This window comes from Haliotis rubra, unplaced genomic scaffold (genome assembly GCF_003918875.1).
Source record: "Haliotis rubra isolate DU_JTF1 unplaced genomic scaffold, ASM391887v1 Scf452, whole genome shotgun sequence".
Lineage (NCBI taxonomy): Eukaryota > Metazoa > Mollusca > Gastropoda > Lepetellida > Haliotidae > Haliotis > Haliotis rubra.
The window spans coordinates 371,118-386,260 of NW_025767138.1; the positions used below are offsets into that span (position 1 = coordinate 371,118).

A 15,143-nucleotide genomic window follows, 5' to 3' on the forward strand; every position below is an offset into this window, starting at 1 on the left:
AAACAAACACACTGACGAGAAGAGGAATCCTTAACAATTAAGACTCATGCCCTATCACCCAGCTTCATTTAAATGAATAATGGGCGCCCAATCACAAATTTCGTCGAATTTCATGCTCGAAATTTCAATCAGTCTTCAAAGTGGAAATCATACCTGTCACAAAGACGTCTCGATAGATATTCGTTTTTGGAGTTAAATTGCCTTTGTAATATCCTCCCAGACAGCTGAGAAACTACCAACTTTAAGACTTAACTTTGAGTTTGTGTAATTTGGTAGAAAATTGAAAACTAACAGTCAAATAATGTCTTCAATTCAGCTGGTAGTTCTCATAAAATATAAAGTTTGAATATATTAAATAGATCGTAAAACAGCCAATTTAATTGAGTACAATATGAAATTCATTTTACCATCATTTTGTACGTTGTAAATTCCTGCATTTGTTTGTTTAATTGCAGACTTATTGCAGATTTAGTCTCGGAATAAATTGTCCTCAAAAAGTTCAAACGAGTGCAGCTTTCAATTAAATTGCCTCTAGTAAAAGTCCTGCTTTTATAGCTACCCGGGCTTAGCGAATGTTTATGCCAGCGGTTAGAGCAATAACGCAAGGTTTGCCGGTGAAATACTTTCGCTTTTCTGCACTTTTTAAAGAAGGATGTTTGTAAGTGACAGGCACATGTATATTTCAAAATCTCCTAAACTGATATGAACAAATAAATCAGCTACCCTTTAGCAAACATGCAACAGAGATATCCCATAGGCAAATGTACAAAAGAATTTGAAATATATTCATATACCTGTTACTTGTCTTTAAGATCTTAATGTACCTATAGTATAAGAGAATGCCATGCTCAGGGGGAATCGAACGCAGTGCGGTCGCCTGCTGAGGATAAGCTGGCTTCATATTTTCATTTTAATCCATGAAATGTCAAATGTTTCAAGAACTCACTGAAATGGATAATTTTGATAAAATTAGTTTAAGTGATATTTTCTCCAACACACATAAAAGTAAAATCTGATAATATGATTGTCAGCGCTATTGTGATACGATGCTGGATAGGAAATAAACAGCAATTAACATTGATTGATTTGCAAATTATTAATAATTCATCCATCCGGGTGATAACAAACTGTCGATACTAACACATTTGTGGAATTATTGAGTGTTAGAATTAGTCACGACTAATTGCGCATCATTTAGATAAGAAGGGCACTTTTTTGTAACATGATCCTTTTTTAAAACTGCAGTTTAGATGAATCACTTGATGTCACTGATTGTAATTTTTCTCTGGGTAAGTAACAATTACGTACATTTTAGAAAAAGAAAAAGTTATTTATTTATAGGGGGCAGAATTTGTATAATTCAGGAAAGTTGATACGTATTCCTGTCGAAGTGAAATCATTTAATCACCCGCGACCACGGGAATACTCACTAGGCAAGTGACAAGCAAAGTCGGCTTATTAAATTTGTGAACACAATCTAATAACATTGAGCAAACTCTCGCTAATGCGACAACCACATCAAATGACTCTCTCCGGGTGTTTGTTGAAGAAAATAGCTGTTAATTTCACACATTTCTTTGGAAAATAACGTTTTATCAGCTGTGAAATTGACTGATTTGAAACTGTCACCTTTTGATGAGTAATGTGCAGGTTAATTGACTCCATTATTAAGTTCAATAGAGATAAATAAACGAAATAGCCACTGTTATCTATCGTTTATTTTACTTAGCAATGGGTATATATTTAATACAAGCTGTTATTTTCGTAAGTGGTCAGTGAAAATAAACTTCTAACATCAAGCCTCAGCCGGTGTTGTTTCAGAAAATGATATTGGCATATGTAGATTTCATAGCCACGCTTGAGCGGTGTAGATGTTAAAGAAAATAAATAATATATATTTCAAAAGAACGTGAAATAGACCCAAATTGAAAAACAACAAGTGCTTCACTCATTACGATCTTTATTAGAATGGTGTTCCACGACAGGAAACGGTCCACGAGCTATTAGGCTCTGATATAACAAATGCTTACTTCCAAATCCATTTCACAATATCATAATAAACCACCGTTAAAAATCGGTTATAAATGTTCATTTCTGAGCTTTCAATTTCATGATTGACAGTAACGTACACTGGAAGCTCGTGGTAGAATGTAATGAGCAGAATTTGGGGAAAAAATTCAACAAGAAATAAATAATTATTTTTGTCTCCATTTGAAGACTCGGAAACTGAAATACGTATATCAGTTGTAATGAAGGTCAGATTTTGATCGGAATGGCGAACAGAAAGAAAGTGAATCATTGTGTTTCTTAATTTACAAAGTAATAATTAATAATTAAATACTATATCTGAACCTTGTACATAAATTACAACAAATCAGTGAAATGATTAACTTATGGAATGATAATAGTGATCATATCACGTTGAAGAAATTGACATGTCTACAAATTCTCAAGAACCTATTTCATAAAACAGTGTCTGAACAGTTGACACATTGACAGCACAAACATGAGAGTTGAGATCAACCCTAGACCTCATATTATAAATTTAAATACTTGTCTAACACTACGTATCAGTTCTGAGCGTAGCTCTATATTTATGTACAAAACCTCGGCATGTCACAATAGAAACTTATGGCACTTTCATATCGAAACTCCGGTACAGCTCTTTGTACCGTTCACATTTTGCTGTATATTTTGCCTGCTGTTTTTTAAATTAACAGCATTTTGAAAGTGTCATATTTATCAAAGTTCGGCAAGAGTTAAAGCACGAGTAATACATACCGAAGACTTTCCTTTCTGTGGAAATATCTAAACACTATGATTGACGTTTAACGTCAAACATTTACCGCAGTCCAGATGAAATTAGCACACAACGATGTCCATTTCAGTTCCACGACCTCCGACACTGACACACCCCATCCTTGGAATAAATTCACAGTCGCATGATAGAGAGAGAGAAAGAGTTTCTTTGTTTTGATTATACCAGTTTGTATCTCTCCGGTAGCGTTCTTTTCTTCATTCACTCGACGAAATGAACAGCGCACAATGACAACGACTCTGTAATTGATTCAGAGGCGTCAATTTCACATCTGCAATATACATCATAATACTATCCCATAGTTGCGCCTGAGAAATGACAGTCCTGCGGGCAAGCTGCCCGACCCCCCCGGGCTCAGTGAAGCGGCGGAGAGTGGGTCAGGCCACGAGTCTGTTGGGGTGGGGAGTGCTGAAATTGATGGGAGAGGGATTGTGATAGTAATGAGTTCTGAGAGAGCCCGTGAGGAGACATGTTCATCACAGGTGACCCCCCACCATTATGAGACAGGGGACTACCCCCTGGGTGGTGGATGGGACTCCCGTGTCCCCCATGCATCATAGGGGGGCTGCCGTCTTCACCACACATCATTAGCTCACCGTTAGGACCAAGAGGTCCGGGGGGTGTCATACGTTTTTCCTTCTGCCGCCGATTACAAAACCATACTCGTACCACTTCTTTCTCAAGTTGCAGCTGATCTGCTAGCTGGGTTATCTCCGCTGCGGAGGGTTTAGGTTGTTTTAGAAAATGGTTTTCTAGTGCCCCCTTCACAGTGACCTCAATACTTGTCCTCTTTTTCCTCTTGCGACCCTGAGCAGCAATTTTGTCGATACTAGTTGGGGACCCGGTAGTGGAATCCGCCTCTTCTAACCATTTTTGCAACAAAGGTTTAAGTTTGCACATGTTTTTAAAACTTAGCTGCAATGCCTCAAAACGGCAAATTGTGGTTTGACTAAAAACATTACCGTAAAGTGTCCCCAGAGCAAGTCCAACATCGGCCTGTGTAAAGCCTAACTTTATCCTCCGCTGCTTGAACTGCTTGGCGAATGCCTCCAAGTCGTCCGAGGTAGGAGTGTCCTCGTCCGATTGGGTTTGGTGATCCAGTTCGGGCTCCGGGTCGTGGAGATGATCGTGCATCGGGTCATGTAGACTCCCCGGGTGCATCTGGTTCATCCCCATGCCGTTCATCCCCATATACGCCGGGTGCTGAAGCTGGGGGGACCCGTTCTGAAGCTGGAGATGGGGTGGGGACACGGGCGAGTGCCAGGAGTGAGCTGGATGCATTTGCTGTGGTGGACGGTGATGTAAGGTGCTGGTGTGCCCGTCCACGAGGCCGTTGCCGTGAGAAGGTTTTATATCCTGGGTATGCATCACACCCATCGTATGCCAGCCCTGGTCCAGCGCCCAGGGGTTGTGGTGATGGTTTAAGGGGTGTCCGTTTTGATGTTGGGGTGGCATATACTTCATCTCGGATAAATCTCTCGGCGAATATTGGGTAGGTTGGCTGACTGGGACTTGCCCTTGCATTTCCCTCAAGTCCCTCATGGTATGGTTTCCGACACTCTGGTTTCCCAAAGACGGAACACTTGTAGACAGATAAAGTCCAGTGCTAGTAGCGGCCATACTCACTATCACTAATAAAACTACATAAGGCTGATCACTGAGGAGAACTCCGGCCTACCACGCTGTCGGTTATTCATGTATGGTGAACAGCGATAGTTTAGCGCCAGACATCATTTGCGATGACGGATGTCCTCTGCGCTCATTGGCTGACGCCGTGCGGATGAGTGACAGGCATTACGGTCGAGTGAATTATCATGTTAATTTCTCGTGGCATCTCATTGGTCGCTAGCATTGACAAACACCGCTCCGCTGACAATACATTCGGCCTCGATCAACCGAAATCCGCAGCATTAATACAAGCCTTACGCTACTTCTAGGTTTTGTTTGCTGAGCTGCACTGCAAAACAAACGAACAATGTGTGTCAGTTTGGAGTTGGAAAGGTTTGCCAGAATCGGGAGAGTTTTAATACAGGTTTATGCCTGAGACGCGATTGTTTGTGGGCGTGGTTCGGAGATCAGCCGAGGCGTTAGCTTTGAAAAAGTGGGCGGTGAATGTTTAGATCGTGGATTAATTAGATTTGTCACTCGCAGCCCGTGGACATGGTCTCTTAGACACATACGTCGTTGGGATGAATAACAACGGTATTTCGCGGTAAACAAAATAAATATTAGCAATCATGTCTTAGTTTTTGCGTGCCTCGCACGAACCGATTGTTGAATATATGTTAAAATAGCCAGTCTTTCTCAATACAAGATGAAGTCTGCGAAACGTTCCTTCGTCGGCTAGCTCGTCAACTCACAGTCAAAGGGGAGGGAAATCTATCGGGAGACCTCTCGCCTATTCTCACGTGAGTGGACACTCGTGCGTGGCAAGTATTGTACATTTTGTTTTGAGAGATACAATTTCAATAGACCAGGGCAAAGTCGCGGTCACTAAAAGTGGATGAACGCCTGTTTGTAATAAGAGGTTTTACACCCGCTAAATGGACACCTGACCACTCGAGTGGACAATCGCATAATGTATGGCCATGTTCTCATGTCTATCCTCTTGGAATTAATACCGCTATTGATATAACCTTAAACATCAGTCACACCCCGTACAATGAAGTGTCTTATAAGGAGAGAGTATACATGTTATGAAAAAAATGCACTTACATCTCACAGTCTCGTTGATATGAAGTGGGGTGACGAAACCAAAGCATTTAAAAGCATGTTCTCTTTCATCAAAGGTGTCTACTAAATCGTTAATACTTTGTAATTAGATTTGTTTTAGAACAATAGGAATATATTCATCGTCATAATCCTCCCCCTTATTTCAAGCAATAAACCAACAAACAGCTTCAAATCACACAGGATCAACCAGTGTCAAATTTGTCATACCAATGGCTCAAAAGATCCTCATGTTTTGTATCCCTGGAAGGAGGTATGTCTAAATGACCCGCCGTCGACAAGGGGTTGTCTAAAAATTAACTGTATCGGGATAAATTGTATCACACTTCGCTTCTGAAGCCTTAAAATATGTCTCATTGGGGGTTCGATATTGCGAGGACGGTCGCATAGAAAACTTAACAAAATACCTCTCCAAAAGCTCGCTCCAAATGTTATTTCATTCAGGCAATGGCGCTTTTCATTGTTGACGAAGTATAAAGGTTATTTTGCAACTCGACTCCCCTAGCCACGGGAGCCCTATCTATCTGTCTTCAACCCTAATAGAATATGAGGGCTGAAACTAACTTACCACTAAATGTCTGGGGAGGATGACGTTTCGGTTGGGTGAGGACTGAGCGATTCCCGATACAATACAGCACTATGTAGCTCCCCATAGTCTTGCCGTGCATTACGCTTGGTTGACCGGTTATGTACACAAGTGTTATTTACGATAGTGTATAATGATATGAGAAAAATGTCTGAATAGGCTATGATGCCTATTTGTGTGCTAAAGTTGGGTAGTAAAAATCACACGAGAATGAATTTACAGAATGGTAATTCCAGTTGTTTATGTACATAGGTAACAATTCGTCCCTACTGTTTGTTTTTAAGATGGAAAATAAGGATCCTATATATCTGTAACCATATATCTATACTGTAATATACCTACATCTATGCATTTATATGTATACCAAATATTGTCACTTTCATCAACATCTGTGAAAGAAAATGTTTTTATTCAGAATTTTCTTTTAAATTTTACATTAATTATCGTTGTTTATATATGCGCAGATACCTATAGATACATTTTCGTGCGTATGTTTCAGAGTGTGTGTGTGCGCATCTTTGATGTAATCATTGTATTTAACAAGCCTGTACCTATAGAATCTGAGTCACGATGCGCAATCTGTTCATTATTTACCTGCGAGGCCATTTGAACCTAATCACAACTTGTCGTGGAAGTGACTTTTGAATGATTCATTTATCTTCATGGTCTAATAGATATGTTCACGAGCATACACTCCAGATGTATCAAAACTTGAATTAAACTGTATATTGATCGCACATAATCATTTATTTAAACAAATAATTTCTGAAACATGTCTAACCAAACAGAATATATTCATAGATTTAACCGATAAGCCGTGCCTATATGAACAGCTCCTAACAATATCTCAGCTCGCCCCAACACGACAGCCATAGATTGGATAAAGATAGGGTAGAATTTGGTGACAGTTGAGCCGGCATGGAACTGATAAACCTCGTTATATTCATTTATACTGCTTCCTATTGACAGGGGGGTTCAGAAAAAATACACATCAATATATTTGTATGTACCCTGTGCTGCTATTATGAACCTTGATGAATAACGATGAACACACGCCACAGGGTAAACAGAGTCACTTTAGTAATCATTTAAAATGACATATGTTACAATGTTTTGTTGATATAAAACTTCTTTTAACTTACATTCCAACATACGCATGAGTTATAGTTTTAACTTCAATGAGTCTCGGATATTACACTTTGTGAGACTGTGGAGGTGAAAATTGGTTCATTGGGTTAGCTCCGATTTCCTTTGCATGACAAGGTTTAAAATCTAAAGTGGGGTTAACAGGTTTGAATAAATGTTTATTGGGGTATGCCTTTATGAAAACATAATGTATGTTACATTCACAGATCCTACCATAACTGTGCTTTTTATGTTAAGTGTGTAAATACAAAATGTTGTTTGGCTGGGGTTACTACATTCAAGGGATTAGTACAGCTTTCAACAAGGTTTTACCACAGACATGAGGAGAACATGACATGAGGAGAACATGACATGAGGAGAACATGCCCATCCGTAAAGCATCAGTGACATTATTCCTCATTTTGACTTGTATCATATGATTCCATGTATTTTTAGGGTGAACGATTTACTTGACTTTGCATGTGTTTGTGACATGTACCACTCATGGGACAGGAAACCTTCACTTTGTCGAACATCATCACAATTTGACAGTGATTTTGAAACACCTGGAGTGTTATAGTGGGAATTGATGACTTGTCGGAATTTCTGGTTTTGGTCACTGACTTCAGCAGACAAATCGTATGATAATGGAACCAGTTTTGTCGCCTTGATATACGTATTTCTAAAAATGAAAATTTGGATACAATTTATAATGTCGTTGTACACTTTATTTGCAAATCTAATGTTTTCAGCGTACCAAGTTTTCAAGGTGTTTTGAATGTTTATATATAATATCAAATTTATGATTTAACGAATCCATTGAGCAGAAACCACGAATGAATAGGCTCTCTTCAAGATGTGTCTGCGCGGGAAACTGTTTGCACGTTATACCGTTAAAGTGTAATCTAAAGCATAAACATCACTAAGTTATAACATATTCCAATATACAGGGTACATGGTGGATATATGTGAATATGATATTGGTATTTGAAACTCGAACGATACAAATATAATTCAGCATTATCAAAGAATGTTTTTTATTTACTAAACCAAAACGACATTTTCATCTCGAAATGACCACCCATCGAGATGAATCTTACCGTAGCTGTATAATGATTTACATATTGATAGGAGAACACATCGCTCTTTACGGAACAATATATTCTCTCTTATCTAAACAGGTCATTAAGTGGAAATGACCATTTGCAAAAAGTGAATATAGGATGTATTTAGCTTGACATAAGTCTTCCAAAAATACCACCCGCACACGGAAATAAAGCGTAAAATGGGCGCTAAATGGCACAATAGATGTCTTTCTTAGCCCACCGTTACCCCAACTACTAACACATAAAGTTTGAAATAATCCCAGACTGTCCGCCATCAACGTTTGTCTGTTTAATTTATTATCAGTATACACGACAGGCTGCCAGTCAAAACCCCCAGATATGACTTTTATACAATACAATGTACATTGGATGATTGTAACACACTGTCCGGACTCACACTCCGCCTATACTTGTCAAACATCGCGTCACATACGGTCATGTCTATCTAGTTCACTGCTGTTAATTTCACTCCACACTGCAATATACATCACTCTCAACTTACGGCAATAAATATAGTTCAAATTGTAACGGTACAGATACGTACAGATATAACGTTTGGTCATTTATATTTATTGTCTTCATCTCATAAGCACCATCCGAGCATCTTCACTTACGTCATTAACATTGTTACCTGTGTCATCGCAGCGAAATAGGAGAGTCTCCGCCAGCTACATAAATATGCATTTTTTCATTAAATCGAAATATCGTATCTAGTCTCATAGAGCTTTGTGAAACAAAATCTGGAACTGTCTAACGGTTGTTTAAATTTGAACAGGTCCTTGAAATGTACACTTCCGTTTATATTTTTTAAATAAAAATCATAGAAATCCGTTGAGTGGATTGTGGTTGTACTGGGTACACCAAGCATCATACGAAGCGTTTGGAATCCATATATTCCACCCTATTCTCTCACCCTATTGGTATATGATAAACCGTAAGACAAATATGGGTTATTCTTTTAGGTTGCTGGATATCGAATTAATAATATATACATGAAGATGACATGCTAATATGAGCAGTTTTATTACTATGTGTTACTGAAGTAATTTTGGTTTAAGTGAAAATCCCGTATCGGATAATAATATAACCATTATAAGTTATACATTTCCATGCATAAATCTGAACTGAGTCTTATGAAATATGGAAGTAAAGCAATCAATGCCAAATAAGCGACATGTAGTCAAAGTTATTAGCATTTACATACGTTTTTAGAACAACAGGTTGTGTGTGTGATAACAATTTAATTGTGACAGAAATTAAATGAAATGTACACTTAATAGCACAATGTATAAAATCAGAGTGCAATTAGGGCACACATGTCGCTGAAAACTCCCATTTTCTGTGATTGTTCTGGATAGGATTCTGTGATTTCTCAAAATCTCTTTTTTCTACTGCGTGAAGAATCCGTTTATTTTATTTAGATTTTTCCCCATCCCTTTAGGCAATATGTTCTACTTGTACTAAGCTTTTGTATCGGTTATAGAGAGTTTCTTCAATTAGCCTACAATCAAGTATAACTACAGGCACACTTCGTTATCATCGAACCACACTCATGATAACATGCACACCATGTATGTGATACATTCAATCAAAATTTCACTAATATCGAATATTCCACGTAAGTTATTCCCTGCTAGTGAAGATAAATATTATTTCAACCCAGATATGGTTTCTGATTTTTTATATACTGGGTACCATAGATACTTGATAATGGTGTTTTTTTCCCACAAGGAGCATATTCCTAAATATATCTCTTATGTTAATAGTGTTTTTCAAAGAAGGAAAAGGCACCCGACCCTTTTCATATGACAATAATTAGTTAACATTGACAGAATACTAATACGAAAAAAATTAGGCGTTCTTTTACTTCTCTTCAGCATTATGAATTACAAGTTTATCGATATTGAAACAATGTTCAAACGATAAACTCATGATCGTATCATAATCTTCATGTAATCAAAGTAAACAAAGAGCCAGTGGATTATTTGTAAACAATATGTATGTGTTATATAGAAGCCTATTGTCTCACACTACAAAGCAGCATGCATTTAGCAACATACATTAGTAAAACGATACTAAATTTCCAGGTTATGTGCTTTTAAAATTTTGACTAATGTGTTTTTACATCATTTAAGAAATTCACTAAGTTCAATTACTAAGGTGGATATGTATGTAATATACAAAGAAACTAACAAAGACACTAGCAATAACAAATTACATCATGAAGACCAAAATAACAGTACAATTCTCTTACGTAAGGTTATACGAAGGGCAATATTTGATAATGATATATTACACGCGAAATAAACATCCAAGCAAGTGTGTATATATCGCCCAAAGTGACAATCGACATCAATGGCGCGTACTTCTAGACAATAGGCACGTGGCGTGGTGTGTAATGTCACGCTGTTTTCGGACGGGCGGGTGGCCTCCCCGTGTGGTTTGGGAGAGGGGTAGTTACGTCATCAACCGCCGGCTAATTACAGGCTGGATCTGCAATGACAAACGAAGCATGAAAGGTATAACGGGTCATTGATCAGCACGAGGACTGTTAGTTGTCACTCATCGTAATGATTGACATGTCAGTGTAATTAACAACTCTTGTCAATTTACCGCTAGTTTTTCCCATGATGAATGGAGTAATAAAACGCTTCAGTACCTTTTGAAGGTGTTTATGATCATGAATAAATGAATAGATAGTACGCTAATATCTGAAGAAAGTTCAAGTATCGCTGTAGGATCTTATGGATTATCCAGAAATGACATGTTGCACTTTGTAAGAATGAACCCTTTGACATATTATGATATTGTTTGTCGAAATCATTAGCCTCAATCTAAATTTGAAAGTGAATTTAGAGCACTTGAATAAATATTCGTCACAAAGTTGCGTGAGGTCAACAAAAAGGTTCCGTTTATATTTTCCAGGGCAAATGTGAAATCATTAAGTCAAAGAGCCAAGGTATGATCTTTCTCTTTGGTGTACTAGATATGCATGGTTTAAATAATGAACAGAGATTTAGTATTCAATGTGGAAGTTATCAGACTGGTTCATATGAATGACAATTATTCATGATGCTAAACTGTATAAAAATTATATTTTTATAGATTGTCTGTAAGCATTGTTTTATTGCATCGTTTTGAGAAGCACTGGAGCAAACTCTGAGCAAAATTAATTATAACAATCACCCCTACACATACGCACGCACACGCACACGCACACGCACGCGCTCGCACACGCACAGAGTGCAGAATAAATAAAGATGGTTTTTGGATAAATGTACATATTACCTTTTAACTCATCCTAAATGTCGTGGTTTCATCGACAATCAAACTTTTGCGCCATGCACGTATTTTGACATAACATTACATGTTGATATCTACTCCACTTAGCATGATTTGAATGTTCTTAGATTTTGTCATCCATTTCATACACTCGTGCCATTAACAACTTGGGAGTTCAATGTCAATAGAGATACCTTTAAAGATGTTGAAGCACGAGACGCTATTGACAAGTATAACGAAATAGACATGAAATCTACAACGACGTCAATAGCCCAAGTGTAAATATACCACCCAGCGGGCGTCAAGTGATTCGTCTTTGCCTTAGAAAACACTGGAAGAATAGAAGAGCTAAAAACCAACCACCTCCACAGAAAGATGCTACGTTTAATGATATGTACATTGACATTTAATTGCACCACATTTACGCCTCGAAGCTAAAAAAGTGCACAGGTGAGCTAGACTATAGATTTGGGAGGGAAGCATCGTTTGCCGTACTTACTGCACGCATGTGCCTCGAACGACGGTAATTGCAGTCTTTGTAAATTGACTGTCATTCTCATATTGCACTCGAAACATTTTAAGGTTAATTTAACAGAATTCTACTTAGTTTATAAAGGAACGAGTGTAGTGTGCAAGGTTGCGATAAAGGAGGTTGTGAGATAAAGGAGACGGTATATTAGAAGTGTCCCCCTTCAGTGATCAGCTAGATTACGAATGGATGGGATATCAGATTGTTATAGCAAATAAGTAATGTAGTTTCCTCGTTGCTGTCAAAGGTGGCACGATGCTTTCTATAACGATAGCTCACCCTTTTACGTTCTTATACTTTCTGACCCCTGTCCTTTCCCTGCCTCTTCTCTCCTTCTCATCTGCCTTCTCTTCTCTCTATCCAAATGTCTCTCTCTCTCTCTCTCTCTCTCTCTCTCTCTCTCTCTCTCTCTCACTACTACTCTCAACACGTACTAAGGGTCTCATTTGGAATCATGGTCAATGCTGTAGTTTATGGCCTTGACAAATGGCACCGCTTGACTTGACGAGACACTTTTGGTTCCTGATATTGTCTTAGAATTGTCCTGGTCTGTTGGTCAAAGATACAATGAAATGGAGCCCTTGCTTTGACCCATGATGAAGGACAATTACATACAGAGTGACCTCAATCCAGATGTGGTCAGCATCTACGCGCTCGGGAAAATTGATGGCGACAAATTGTCTTTGCGCGATCTAGTCTCATCATGATATTGTCAGTGGAGACTGGATAGAACCTTTTTGTGGGGGTGTAAGGGCGGATTTCTCCTATTACGGCCTAAGAGAGCTCTCTCTCTCTCGCTCTCTCTCTCTCTCTCTCTCTCTCTCATACATTAAGAAAATTTAAATCAACATCTCCTTGTATCTGTTAAAAATAAACAGAACCCAATAACTGAAATCAAAAGCCTTAACAGTGTGCGTCTGTATATGTTTGGCATGTGCGTTTGCGCGTTTTGGTACGTGCACCTACTTACATAATACATCCTAGTTTCCCTAAAGCTAAACAACAACGAAATAAATATATTCATTTGCAATACGTCTATAGCTAAAGGCACACTCATCCGCACGTAGACAGTTAAACGACAGCCTTTCGCTTGCTACGCTTCCACGTTTTCCTAAAGCAATATTGTAGAGTGCCCGGTGTGCGATAGGGCGCCAAATATGTGACGTCACCTGTGGTTTGTTTCTAGCAACAGATTGATGAGATATTCTGATGCGATATTTTACGAGAACCCAAGCAAAGTATACACTATGTTTATGCAAATTGAAAACTTAAGAGGTCGTGATATTTTGTTCCCTAGATCAGTTTCTCCTTATCCCTTATAAAGAAGGCGGATTTTGGCGTTAGCTATTCGGTTCATGTACAGAACAATCCTGGGTAAATACAGTCGGTCGAGGGACTGTACCCTGGCTGGAGAGTGGCTGAAGTGTGACGTCATGGGCATCGGGGGAGAGACCATTGGTTAATAGTCGTTTTTTAAGTGGTAATTATTTTCTAACAGAATACCATCTTTGAATTTCTACACATTATAAACACCCGTGTAGTAAATAAACGTTATGCCAAAATAATTGATAGTTTATAAGATGCTGGTAAATCCATTTTGCATTATTTTCTATTATGTATATTAATGATTATTTTCAATTATGTAGATTCATGATTTCTATGCACTGGCAACATTTAGCAACAAATATTAATATTTCGTAAATGGTTTAAACTTTGAAAAATATATACTTCTTACATGATAAATCATGGAATATATTGTCTCTTGTTAAATACCTGTAATGGCTGTGTGAATTTGGAACCACGATGGTTAAGGTGTGATATACCCGATGACGTAAAATGTAGTCGTTAAAAGAAACATCCGAATTTCAAAGAGATTTCGCTACTTTATGCGCATATTCCAACTCTGTTAAACATTACATAAGGAGGGCAACAAAACGTTTAGTGGGTGGAGGGAGTATCGATCTCAGCATGGGAGTCTTTGTAATAATTTACTGCCGTTATTGCGGCACCACCCCCAACGGAGCCGCGACTGGGGTGGAACGCTTGGATTAGCCGCATAATGTGTATCCGTTTATAGGGTCATTAACACCGCAAACAGGTGTAATTATAGAGGCCTAGGTGGTCAGTTAAGGAATTTAGTTTGTGGAGTGTGTTATGAAACTCTGCATCCCAATATGATGATTGTTTTCATCTGAACAGGTGAGGGGATGATTTTACACCTTGCGCAATATCCGATTTAGGGGGTGGATTTGTGTTGGAAAGATTGTTTAAATGGACTTAGATTGTGTGTGGTGTGTGTGTGTGTGTGTGTGTGATATTGGGATGCAGAGTTTGATATATATATATATATATATATATATATATATATATATATATATATATATATATATATATATATATATATATATATATATATGTCTTCAACATATGATCTAGGATGTGCGATCTAGCTTCATCAATGTATTATCAGTGGCGACTGGATAGAACCTTTTTGTCGGAGTGCAAGGGCGGACGGTTCACACCCGGACTGTCGAATGTTTTATCGAATACACACCCGGACTGTCGAAAAGTAGTGGAGCGTGGCAATGATCAACTCTGCTCTAATAACAGCCGGAGTGTCGACTGCCTTGGAGAACATGAACCTGCGAATAGCAGAAAGACTGCGCTAATCCGCTCTACTCTAATTAACGAGGGAGAAGACATGAATATTATTTTTGTTGAAATGAGAAAAGAGTTTGAGTTTGAGTTAACTAGATTTGTCACATTTCCTTCTCAATGATACAGATACAGTACACAACCGTTGTTGTGGAAATGAGAAAAGTTAACTAGATTTGAATCAGATTTGACACATTTCTTCTCACGGATACATATGTAACTATATAAGCTAGGTAAGTAACATAAACGATGTCTATATCAGCTATATCATGTTAAAAACACCCCAAACTATTAATAAACCAACTACTAAAA

The 15,143-nt window shown here is 38.2% G+C and overlaps 1 protein-coding gene and 1 long non-coding RNA gene across 2 annotated transcripts in view; both read right to left on the bottom strand.

Moving 5' to 3' along the window:
• Positions 1-1,943: 1,943 nt before the first annotated feature.
• Positions 1,944-4,545, bottom strand: LOC124289948 (silk gland factor 3-like). The gene has a single exon (XM_046726618.1). The coding sequence runs from the start codon at positions 4,436-4,438 to the stop codon at positions 3,173-3,175; it is 1,266 nt and encodes a 421-aa protein (XP_046582574.1). The 5' UTR covers positions 4,439-4,545; the 3' UTR covers positions 1,944-3,172.
• A 3,864-nt stretch (positions 4,546-8,409) lies between these two features.
• Positions 8,410-15,143, bottom strand: part of LOC124289951 — a 31,150-nt gene continuing 24,416 nt past the window's right edge. Inside the window, exon 2 of the long non-coding RNA XR_006901799.1 lies at positions 8,410-10,858. This is a non-coding gene — a long non-coding RNA (uncharacterized LOC124289951). The remainder of the gene's footprint in view (positions 10,859-15,143) is intronic.

Bases quoted from the DNA above. Each gene is read 5' to 3' on its own strand.
- LOC124289948 (XM_046726618.1), bottom strand. From the start codon at position 4,438: ATGGCCGCTACTAGCACTGGACTTTATCTGTCTACAAGTGTTCCGTCT.